The sequence below is a fragment of the Marmota flaviventris genome, chromosome 5, assembly GCF_047511675.1.
Source record: "Marmota flaviventris isolate mMarFla1 chromosome 5, mMarFla1.hap1, whole genome shotgun sequence".
In the NCBI taxonomy this organism is placed as follows: domain Eukaryota; kingdom Metazoa; phylum Chordata; class Mammalia; order Rodentia; family Sciuridae; genus Marmota; species Marmota flaviventris.
Window position 1 is genome coordinate 71476034 of NC_092502.1, and position 11837 is coordinate 71487870.

The following is an 11837-nucleotide window of genomic DNA, read 5'->3' on the forward strand; positions in this document are numbered from 1 at the left end:
CAATACCTGCCCCTAGGGCAGGACCAAAGGTTGTGGGGGTTGGAATGAGGGCCTGTGAGGGCACACAGGGCTTTTTTTTTGCCTGGGGGCTTTAGAGGGGACCACACGAGTTTCCCAAGGGCATATCCAGGGCATCTTCTGGGCACTAAGGCAGTTTATAAAAAGTAAAGCCGTCCACTTCAGCCCCTTCCAAAGCCTCACTAAGGGCAGTCTGTCTTGCGGTGATCAGAACCATCTTGAGGCCCCAGCACAACTTTTGTTGGAGCTGGGGGAGGCCTCTCATGATGCTCCACACTATGGAAGGTTGTTGGGGCAGGATGAGTGTGGTGGAGGAAATTCATGAACTCTGACAGGGCAAGCCATGAGAGGGTGGGGGAGGGGTCTTGCCTTGCAAAATCTAGAAGCTTGGGACTGAGGGGAGGTGGCAATAGCAAGACCTGAGTTCTCTGGCCTGATGGTCTGATTTCCTGTTCAACTTGAATAGCACACGCGCTGCACACCACAGGCTTGACCTCAGGCTAGCCCCTACTTGAGTAGCCCAGGTTCCCTCACTTGTATTAGGTGAAGTTCGATCTAGCTGCCTGCGCCAAAGGTGGGCCTGCCTTCCTCTCACCTGTCAGTCCAAACCTTGGAGTCCTACACCGGAGTCTTGGAGAAAGGGGGAGGTTTGCCTTGGGGGCTTGAGGCTCACTTCTCTCCTGCTGCCAACGCCGCTGACTTGCGAGTGGACGCGGCCGCTTTAAGGCGCTTTGACCCCATCGCATCCTCCGGCGGGGCGGGGACAGTACCGGCGCCACCAGCAGAGGCACTGCGAGAGAGGTAGTGCGCGGTGTCCGGCCCACCATGCTGACCGCACTCGTCCCGCAAGAGCTGCCTGGGCTCCCGAGGTGGATGCCCGCGGCCCCCGCGCGTCGCCAGGATTCCTCAGGTTCATCTGGCTCCTACCACACAGCTCCGGATTCTCCAGAGCCCCCGGACTTTGGGCCGGACGCTGAAGGCCAGGAGAATTGGCCCTGCGTGGTACCTAGGCGGGGGGTGGATACGCAGCCTCGCCTGTCTGTCAGCTCCCAGAATAGCAGCCAGCAGATCTGGTGCGGCTCGGGTTTCCCTCGAGGTCCGGGCTTCGGCCCGCCACCACCCCAGCCCCAGCTGCGCATGCTGCCGTCGGGGGAGATGGAAGTCATCTTCAGCGCCAGGCCTCTGTTCAGCAGCTCAGATTCCGAGGACTGCGAGGTGCAAGAGCTCATGGCGCCGGCTTTAAGCAAACCGTCGCTGCCGGAGCCAGCGTCATCCTCCCCTATGCAACTGCAGCCCCAGTCCCCGGACGGTGGCTCCCGCTGGGCCACCTATCTGGAGCTGCGGCCCGGTGGGCCAAGTCCTGTGGCCTCAGCGCAGTTCGAGTGTGTGGAGGTGGCGCTGGAGGAGGAGCACACCGCTCCAAGCAGGCCCAGGACCGTGCCGAAGCGTCAGATCGAGCTTCGCCCCCGGCCCCCAAGTCCCTCGAGAACAGCTGGCGCGCCGCGCCCCCCACTGTTCCTGCGCACTGGCTCCCTAGACGAGTCAATGGGACGCCTGCAGGCTGCTGCAGGCCTAGTGCAGACAGCATTGGCCAGAAAAATGGGTCCCACTGCCCCGGAGCCAAGCAGCACCACCTTTCGGCCCACTGAGCGGCCAGAACCTGAGACTCGGGAAACGTCCGGCAGCACCCACGTGGTCCTGGAAGAGGCTAAGTCTCGGCTACTTCGAGATCAAGATAATCTGGTCCGGGCGAGAGCCCCGCGGCCTTGGCCCAGCCTACGCGAGCGCGCGATTCGGCGCGACAAGCCCATGCCCGGCACCGAGCCTTTGGGTCCTGTTAGTTCCAGTATCTTCCTGCAATCGGAGGAAAAGATCCAGGAGGCACGAAACCAGGAACCCAAGACTCGGTTCCCACGAGAGACCCCGAATCGAACCTTTCTTAGGGCACATAGTCCACCTTTTAAGTCTAGGGACCCCTCGGAAATTCCGAGTAGGTCTGTGAGGCCAAGGAGCCCTTCTCCATTGTGGCAGGCTCCAAATGGGGCCGAGCGGGGTCCTCACTGCCCGTCCCCACGGGATCAGACTGAACGGAGGGTGAGTAGCCCGTCTTTCCCTGAAGCATCGTCTGCTTGGGAAAATCAGAATCCCTCTGTGGAGGAAACTTCCAGCAGGAGGACCCCTTCCCCTCCAACTCTTTCCCACTGGAATCAGGGTGCTCCTGGAGTAAGGAGCTCACCCCCCGAAGTTCCTTCCCTGTGGGACGCTCCGCAACCAGCAGTAGGAGAGGCTGTAGGGCCGGGTACAAGCCGGTCTTCGTTGGCCTTGTTCCCTTGGGAGGCGGAAGATCGTGCTGTTGGAACGCGGAGCCCATCACCCCAAGGGACAGGGGGTCCCATGGTCCAGGGCTCGTCGACAGCGTTTACGCGGGAAGCTATGAATGGTGTAGCTGAGGAGTTGGCACCGCCTACACCAGCCGCACCCGGGACTCCAGAACTTACGGAGGTGCAGAGCACCCCCACGCGAGAGAATCCGAATCTTGTCCTCACAAGCACCGAGCCATCGCCAAAGACAGAGGCCCCTGAGCCGCCCCTGAGCAGTCACGTCGTGAGGACCCTGGACGCTGATGTGCGCCCAGAAGCTTTGTACTCTGAAGTGGCCTCTGGACGCTCACGCGTGGCTGTTCCGCGGCCGCGAGATGTGCGCAAGATAGTTAAGACCACGTACGCTCCAAGCTTCCCATCCGGAAGCCCAAGCTCAGGGCTACCTGGGCCTCCTTCGGATTCTAGCGGGGAGGAGGGCGATGCATCAAAGACGCCAGAGCATCAGGTGCTGGGGTCCCCCGCACCAGCTCACTACACTTCCGTTTTTCTCAAGGATTTTCTGCCGGTCGTGCAGCACCCCTACGAGTCCCCTGAGCCATCCCACGACACAGTCCCACGGGACGCCTCGCAGCCCAACGGGGTCTTGCGGCGGAGGGCAGAGAACAGCACAGCCAAACCCTTCGCGCGCACTGAAATCCGCTTGCCTGGTGCTTTGGCCTTAGGCGGGCGGCCAGAGAGGATCTCGAGAGTCCTAGTCCACAGTCCGGGCGGAGAGAATCCGGACGCCAAAACACTGCGCCTGGTTCCCGACGGCGAGGGTCGGACCAGCCCCCTAGGCGGCGCTCGCAGCTCACCCCAGCGGTCCTCTTTAGGACCCTCAGTGACGCGACTATCCTGCCCCGGCTCCCCTCAGGCATGCCCTAACTCGAGCCCTGGGATTGCACCCAAACTAGAGGCCCCTGCTGCGACCTCCGAATCCGCAGCTTCCCCCGCTCTGCGGGAGTCCCAGGCGTTGGCCAGCATGACAGCTCGGCCCCAGCCCCGCGCTGCTTCTGCACCTCCCACGGACCGGTCCCCTCAAGGCCTCTCCCAGGCAATGCTCAGGCCTCTGGGAGCCACGCACCCGGGGAAGGTCCTAGTGGACCCAGAGACTGGCCGCTACTACTTTGTGGAGGCGCCGCGGCAGCCGAGGCTGCGGCTGCTCTTCGACCCCGAGAGCGGGCAGTATGTGGAGGTGCTGCTACCGCACTCATCCCCCAGGCAGCCCAGCCACATCTACACCCCGCTATCCCTGGGGCCTGGCCTCTACCCGCCTGCCTATGGGTCTATTCCTGGCCTCTCACTCCCGCCATCCTCGGGCCTGCCTGCCCTCAGCAGCTCCCAGCTGCCCTGGGCCTCTGAGGCAGGACCCCTGGACGGGATGTACTACCTCCCCGTGAGCGGGACTCCCAGTCCCGCTCCATCTCTGCTCCTCTGTGCCCCACCTGCCCGCTCGGATCATCCCACCCAGCCTAGCAAGGGCTCTGTGTTCCCGTTGTGAGGCCTTAGGGCCTGATCCACATGGAGTTGAGGCCCCCTAAATGGTCTAGAGTTTCTGGCTTCCAATTCCCTGACCTTTCCTTCCATCACCTTTTTTGGTCTGTTCCAGCCAGTCTTCAGGCCAGAAGTCATTTTCAAAGAAGGTATGTGAGACCCCCGGTTGATGGAGCTGGAGTTCAGGAGGTAGCTGGCTTCTTCCTACCCCAACAAAAATGTATATCCCTTTCCCACCGCATTCCCAGAGTGTGGCGTGTTTGTGTATGTGTTTATGTTGGCAAGGAATGGGAGGAAACCAGCCTGAGGGGCTGTTCCCAAAGGGCAGTGGGAATGGGATGTGCAGGAACAGGGTGGTCTCCAGAGGTGGTGAGCTGTCTGTCCTCTCCTGAAAATGGGCCTAGTTGATGTGGAGCAGGCCAGTGAGCACTGTTCAGATGAAGAGGAAGGACTCTAGTCATCAAGTCTGTTTTTTGGAAAAGTAGCTGAGCTTTGGTCTGGGAGGTCGTAGGGGAAAGTGGCTAGCACAGCCCCAGGCCAAGTTGGAACTAAGAAAGGGAGCTGTGCAGGCAGCAGGTGGAGGTGGAGTGAGCAAGCAATGTGGGGGGGGAGTATGGGGAGTCAGCCTGGAATTGGGGGTGAAAAGGCTAGAGTGAGGTAGGTCCAGGTGGCTGTGGCCCTCATTGGGAAGCCTAGCTTTTCCTTCCTCCCCTCAACTCCAGTCTCTGGTTCTCAGAGCCCTGGGAGCTGAGCTGGCTCATCTTAGGAGTGCAGGCATCAGCCATTTCCACTCAGTTAAGAACAGGTAAAATAAATCACCAAGGATTTACAAAGCTGGATGCAAAAGTTCAAGACCAGCCTCAGCAAATTAGTGAGACACTGTCTCAAAATAAATAAATTTGGGGGCTGGGGATATAGCTCAGTTGGTAGAGTGCTTGCCTCACATGCATGAGGTCTTGGGTTCAATACCCAGCACCACAAAAATAAATAAATAAAATTTTTTAAAAGGGCTGGGGATGTAGGTGAGTGCTAAAGGTTAAGTGCCCCTAGGTTCCATCCCCAACACAGAAAAAATAAAAATAAAAAACTTACAAGAGGAGGAAATTGGGCTGTTGGCTTCCAGGGGAGGCTTTGACCCCTCTGAGTGGCTGGAAGGTGGGTTTGGGCTGGCAGTAGGAGGGGTGGGCCCTGTGTGAAGTAGACTGGAGAGGACAAAATTCTCAGTTTTTATCACACATGTGATAACAGTGCCCAGAGAGGAGCGGGATGGTCATAGCACAGGAAAGGACAGGACCCAGAACCTGTGCTCCAACTGTCCTGAGATTCTAGGAGCTTCTGAGAGATTCTAAGAGCCTCTGAGGAGGCTGAAGGAGCTGGAGGGGGGTGTGTGTGTGTATGCCTGGGGTCTGTGTGTGGTTCCGGAGCCTGAAATGACTGGGGTGTGAAGTGATGTGTTTGGGAAAAACAGTTCCCATTAGAAACAGTGTCAGAGATGGGAATCAATGCCTTCCTTGTTACCGACCTTGGGGCCCATGTTCCTTGTGTTCCCGTCCCTTGCCCTGGACTGGAAGCTGACTAGGTGAACTTTGAGTCAGAATAACCTGGACAGCTCTTGGCCAAGGACATGGGTCCTGATGGTATGGAAAACCTTGGGTCCCAGCCCACCTCTGGGCACCTTGCCTCATCCTGTTGTGCAATAAATAGCTGACCATGAGCCATGGTGGCTGAAATGATGATTGGTGTAAGGTGCCTAATTTCCTGCTTGGGCCTCTTAAGACCTTCCACAATGTCCTTTCGTGCCTAGGTCTGCCCTAGGTTGAGGGGAACCCAGGGTTATAGAAGGACATATGCCTTTACACACTCTGACCTCCCTGCCTGGATGAACTTGCCTCCCAGGAAGGGAAACCTAAGTTGGCAACCACCCTTATGGCCACATTCATCTCAGTGGCTGAGGGGCCAGTGGACTTTGGAAGTCAATCAGGCTTGGATTCCAATCTCAACATGGCCTCTCTAGCTGGAGGATTTGTCACTTCTCTATGAGCTTTCATGTTAAAGAATAAAGATGACAGTAATCAACTACTTCCTCATGCAAGTGCCTGCCACTTGACCAGATCCCAGCGTGAGGTTGCAGCCAACCCCTACGTGTCCTTGCACAGACACAGCCCCTCTATTTGCCTCATTTTTCCCTGACTATGAAATGGAGCTGAGTTGCCAGGGTCCTGCTGGAGGAAGAGCACACGTGGCATCTCTAGGGCCCTGGGGGAGGGGTGAGGTGTCAGTTCCCCATTGGTTTGGGACAGAAGCAGTTTCCACTGCACCCATGAGCATGTACATCTGCACCCCAACCACAGTGCATGCTCAGTGAGCTCACTCAGGAGGCCATGAGACTGTCACTGCCACTACTGCTGCTGTTAGGAACCTGGGCTACCCCCAGGGGCCTTGGAGAAAAGGCCTGGCTCTCAGCCACTGCCCCACAGCTTGATGAGGAGGAGAAGTACTCAGCCCACATGCCTGCTCACCTGCGCTGTGATGCTTGCAGGGCCGTGTCCTATCAGGTGAGTCCTTCCCCTCCAGCAGTTCCCCCTGTCCCTACCCAGACCCCTCTATCTACCTCAGATTCCACCACTGGCCTTTAATCCTCAACCTCCACCACCAGGCATCAAGCCCAGACCCAGCCTTCCAAAAGATTGCAACCCCCACCTCACCTGAACCTCAGTTTACTCATCCGCGTGCCCAACAGAAAGCAGACGATCTGGGACGCCCCCACAGTATCCTGAGATACTGTTTAGCGAGGGAATTACTCATTTTCTTAGACTCCCTTTCAGACCCACCCTCAGGTCTGACTCCTTCCCCAAATCCACAGGGTGCCTTTTATATGTATATGTGGGGTACATATGTTGAGTGGATACATGTACAAATATGTGTGTCTCAGTGCACACTTGCCTCGTTGAGCATACTAACATGCCTCTGTGTGTGTGTGTGTGTGTGTGTGCACACGCACGCATGCGCATGCTTATATACATGGCTTAGGAGTACGTGTGTGTGTTTCTTTCTGCTTTCCTCATTCTTATGGTTTAAAATGGCATGTGCTATTGGGTAGATGTGCCCAAATGGCAGGGACAGTGCCTGGGCCTAAACTTCCATCTCAGGGGAGTGGATGCTGCCTCCATTGGCCCAGTCCCAGTTTTGGGGACCTGGGGGATAAGTCCTGAAGCCTGCTTCACAGGTGCTTCCTGCTTGAACCGCTCCCTTGCCACATCATCCCCAGAGACTTGTGTTCCCCTCCTCCCCACCACTGACCTACAGCCAACCCCCTGGCTCCTAGCCTCTCCATGTTCTAGATGTGGCAACATCTGGCAAAGGCAGAGGCCAAGCTTCATCATCCAGACTCCAGGGGGACACAGGGGCTGAGTGAGTCCATATACACAGACATCCTGGACCGAAGTTGCTCCCAGAACTGGCAGGAGTGAGTTGTCAATTCGGCCCCTGCCTCCCTCCTTCAGGAGCAGGGCTGGTGGGTGCAGATCCCTCTTCCACTCCCACCACACCCATATTCCTTGGGGGCTCTGGCCTGGCTTGAGGGAGGGGGCTGGGTACCATGAACCCTGGGCTATAGAGCTGGGAGCAAGTTCGAGACAAAATGGCCAACAGAAAGTCTCTGTGCAACCTTGAGCCAGGGTCTTTCCCTCTCAGCTCAAATGCCCAAGTGCCCAGCCTGTTATGGAAACAGGTCTTTCTTCCTGGTCTGGCTCCCACCAATGGTATATCCTTCCCCTTCCTGCTCACCAGCTATGGTATCCAAGAAGTGAACCAGGTGAAACATCTCACTGGCCCAGGTCTTAGCAAGGGGACAGAGCCAAGCATCAGTGTGATGATCACAGGAGGCCCCTGGCCCGTCAGGTGATGATGGGGTGGGGGATGGGGTGGGGCTATGGGAGCCTTGGTCTGCCCACGACTTCCTTGTGGGCTGGGCAGAGTCCAAGTCTCCTACTGGGCTCCCGTAGGCTCTCTGAAACATGCTTTCACTACCTGGGAGAGTTTGGAGAAGACCAGATCTACAAAGCCCACCAACAAGGCCGAGGAGCTCTGGAGGCACTGCTGTGTGGGGGCTCCCAGGGGGCCTGTTTGGACAAGGAGACAGCCACAAGGAAAGAGCTCTAGTCCATCACTACTCCTATCCCTTAAAGAGAAGCTGGGACCGCCTCTGGACCTTTCCTGTTCTTTCTGCAGGCTGCCAGAGGGCAGAGAGGTGCTGCTGCTCTTTCCTCCTACACTCTGGGGCACTAGGGCCTGGGAGGGACATAGTCTTTCTCTGAACTCAAATAAAACCCAGTGATCTTAACTCCTGCCTGCAAAAGGTGTGTTGGGGGCTGGGAAGACAGACATTGGTATTTCTGCTGGTGTTCCTTCTAGAAAAGACCAAATAGACATCACTACAACTCCCTAGAGGTGTGAGAGCTGGCTTGGCTGGAAATATGAGTAGCTATGAAAGGCCTATGGAACAGGGACAGCCCCGATCCTCAGCTTCAACAGGAGAGAAAGAAAATCAAGGAAACCACAGGCGGCCACCTTGTGGCCACATCTATGCATCTGCGCCATGCAATCTGTGCTGCTCCCAGAACAAGTCTCCTGTCAGGCTTGGTGGCACACCTACATAATCCCAGTGTCTCTGGAGGCTGAGGCAAGAGGATCTCAAAATTGAGGTCAGCCTCAGCAATTTTAGTAAGGCCCTAAGCAACTTACTAAGACCCTGTCTCAAAAAATAAAAAGGGTTGGGAATGTGTCTCAGAGATTAAGCACCCCTGGGTTCAATTCCTGGTACCAAATAAACAAAAAACAAAGACAACAGAATATATCTTCTTGCTCTCTGCCTAGTGGCCCTTACTCTCTGCATTCTTCCATGGGCTGCAGCTGGGGTGATTGGGCCACAGTGCACACCTGAGCCAGGGCAGGATTCCTAGAACTAGCTGAGTCAGCATCTTGGCTCTCATACAGCTCTCTCTAGAAATTCTGGACAAGGGCCTTACCCTTCAGAAAGGAGCCTTGGGCCCCACCTGGGTATGGGAACCTGGGATCAGGTAGCAGTGGGACAGTGGTCCACTTTATGCTTTGAATGTAGCCCTTGATGCTCTGCCGCTGCAACTGATTCTGAAAAGGATGTTTCTTTCTCTTCCTCTCTCCCTAATCCCTCTCTCTCCCCCATCTCAGGGGAAACAGGATTACCTTTCTTGTCCATCCTAGGCAGAGTTATCTGTCCAAGTACACACCCACTACAGGAACAAGTAATTCACCGGAAGATCTCAGAAATGACTATCTCCCAAATTAACAAGTGAATTACAACTCTGATAACCCCTGATGGGCAGAATTACAACCTCTGGGACAGGAGTCCTCTTTGTTTCTCCTTTGCTAGCAAAGCAATAAAACTTCTTTTTCCTTTTTCTCAAAGCCATGTCCTCATTATTGGATTGGCATCAGGGACAAGGACTGAGCTTTCAGTAACAGCACTACAACTTACAGTTTCCCTCATGTTTCTGACCCACTGATGTCCTGGAAGACGGGCAGAACACACTCTAATCCCCATTGACAGATGCAGAAATTGAGATTTAGACAACAGAGGTTCAGGCCAAGTCCCAGGCCTAGTAGTGGTGGGGCTGTAAGGAGATTCAGATTTGGGGGGTAGGGTAAGCTCCACTCTAGAGGAATGGGGTGTCCCAGACACGCCCTGACCACTCCAGTTGCCCTGTGAGCCCCTCTGGAGCCCCAACTCCACACATCCCATCACCTGTTCCAGACTCTGCCTGGGGCCCCTTTTTTCCTGGCCCTTACCCCAGAAGAGATCGAACCCCCAGGCACTGGTTCCAGGGCCCAAGGAACTGGTGGAGCCAACAAAAATATAAAATGTGAATGTGGGTGGTTGCCTCTGAGAGGTCCACGACCCTGTATTTTGGTAGGGACTGTGTGAGTCTGAGTGGTGTAGGGCCATCTGGGCTACTATGCCTCAGGACATAGACAATAGTCCCGCCAGTCAGGTGCCTTGAGGTGTGGTATCAGTTAAATTGAGTGTCCAAGGAGCTGTGCCTGCAGGGGGTGGAGGTGGAAAGGCCAGTCCTAAGGAGTTGCAGAGGTTCCAAAGTAGTCAGACAGCTTTAGGAACCTGGGAGCAGGAGCCAAGAGGAAGAGAAGCAGCAAGGTGGACAAAGGAATAAACTGAAGGAAAGACAGACAACCAGACTCAGGGCTACAAGATGAAGCTTTTGCCCAGCTGGAGAGCGGTGCTGCCTCTGGGCCCCTGGGGCCACGCCTGGCCACGGGCACAGCAACCCCCAAGTAGGTGCAACCTGGGGTGGCTAGGGATGGAGCAGACCAGAGGGAAGCATATGGGGATCCCAGGCCCACTCCCCATCAGCTTGGGCTCTAAGCTGGCACACCCCGCTTCCTCTCTGGCAGTCCCTAGACTTTTGGCTGGGTTGGGCTAGAAGCTCAGAAGGGAAATAGGTTGGGCACAGGACTGGCTTATGGGGTTGTGTGATATGGGCACATGGGGCCCAGTCCTTACAAAGACCCCATGCTCGGTTTAATTATCTGTTGTTGCTATATTAAGATTCCTAATACTCGGAGTTGGGCGCAATGGCCCATACCACTATTTCCTGAGATTTGGGAGGCTGAGGCAGGAGGATCACAAGTTTGAGGTTAGGTTAGGAAGGCCTTCAGCCTTAAGGAGATCCTGTCTCAAAATAAAAAATAAAGAGGAACCAGACACGGTAGCATATGCTGAGGCAGGAGGATTGTAAGTTCAAAGCCAGCTTCAGCAACTTAGGGAGGCCCTAAGCAAGTTAGCTAGACTCTGTTTCAAAATAAAATATAAGAGGCTTGGGCTGGAGTTGTGGCTCAGCAGTAGAGTGCTCGCCTAGCACATTCGAGGCCCTGGGTTGGATCCTCAGCACCACATAAAAATAAATAGACTAAAGGTATTGTGTCCACCTACAATTAAAAAATAAATATTAAAAAAAAGAGGCTGGAGTTGTGTTAAAGTTAGTGTTAGAGTGCTCACCTAACAGGTGCGAGGCACTGGGTTTGATCCTCAGCACCACATTAAAAAAAAAAAAAAAAAAAAAAAATATATATATATATATATATATATATATATATATATATATATATATGGGCTGGTGATGTGGCTCAGTAATTAAGTGCCCCTGGGTTCAATCCCCTGTACCATAGCTAACTAAATAAATAAATAAATAGAAAGGACTGGGAATGTAGCTCAGTGGCAAAGCACCCCTAGGTTAAATCTCTAGTGCCAAAAAACACAGGCTGCACAGACCTGTCTGCTACTGCCTCAGGATCCTGAGTGATGAAGGGCTGTAGAAACTGGACAGCTTCAGTCAACCTGAATTTTAGGGCTTGTTTTCTGAAATCTAGCTACCTGTGTGGCCTTGGTCATTTTACTCTCTTGTATCCTGAGCCATGAAAGGGTTAATACACTGAGCCCCAGGGCATTCACGTGACAGTGCATATATATACAAAGGTATGGCTTGGCATGCAGTCATTCCTCAGTAATGAGAATGATTATGACAATGATGATAAGGGTTAACTTGTTATTAATTAATGGCAGAGCGTGACATCACAAGTGCCCATTTCCAATCCCTTTCCTCTCACCTCACCTGTGGTGAACTTCCAAGACTGTCCCCACCTCACCCCTCGACACTGGCCCTCTCTGGGAAACAAGCACAGGTCTCGTGCCAGGCTCAGGTGTGGGCAGGGAGGGGAGGGCCCAGGAGGCAAATGTGGCAGAGACTTGGGTGGCCTTTACCACCTAGCCAGGGTTAATACCTTACCTCTGCCCAGATCCCCCTTTCGCAATCTGGAGCTAGGGACCTGGTTACAGATTTACTTTGAACAATGTCTGATGCGTGGAGTAAAGTCCTTCTTGGCCTTCATAAAGTCATCCTCTTTTTCTCAGGA

General features: G+C 54.7%; 2 protein-coding genes across 2 annotated transcripts; both read left to right on the top strand.

Moving 5' to 3' along the window:
- The first annotated feature begins 687 nt into the window (after positions 1–687).
- Prob1 (proline rich basic protein 1) lies at positions 688–5605 on the top strand. Its single transcript, XM_027927524.2, has one exon. The coding sequence runs from the start codon at positions 844–846 to the stop codon at positions 3877–3879; it is 3036 nt and encodes a 1011-aa protein (XP_027783325.2). The 5' UTR covers positions 688–843; the 3' UTR covers positions 3880–5605.
- A 584-nt stretch (positions 5606–6189) lies between these two features.
- Positions 6190–8214, top strand: Mzb1 (marginal zone B and B1 cell specific protein). Its single transcript, XM_027927617.3, has 4 exons — positions 6190–6427; positions 7214–7338; positions 7662–7772; positions 7877–8214. Exons 1-4 carry the CDS (start codon positions 6227–6229, stop codon positions 8031–8033), a joined length of 594 nt encoding a protein of 197 aa, XP_027783418.2. The 5' UTR covers positions 6190–6226; the 3' UTR covers positions 8034–8214.
- The last annotated feature ends 3623 nt before the right edge of the window (positions 8215–11837 follow it).

Coding starts and splice junctions, on each gene's coding strand:
- Mzb1 (XM_027927617.3), top strand. CDS start 6,227: ATGCTCAGTGAGCTCACTCAGGAGGCCATGAGACTGTCACTGCCACTA. Junction 7,339..7,661: donor TGCTCCCAGAACTGGCAGGA/GTGAGTTGTCAA, acceptor CCTGCTCACCAG/CTATGGTATCCAAGAAGTGA. Junction 7,773..7,876: donor GGAGGCCCCTGGCCCGTCAG/GTGATGATGGGG, acceptor GGGCTCCCGTAG/GCTCTCTGAAACATGCTTTC.
- Prob1 (XM_027927524.2), top strand. CDS start 844: ATGCTGACCGCACTCGTCCCGCAAGAGCTGCCTGGGCTCCCGAGGTGG.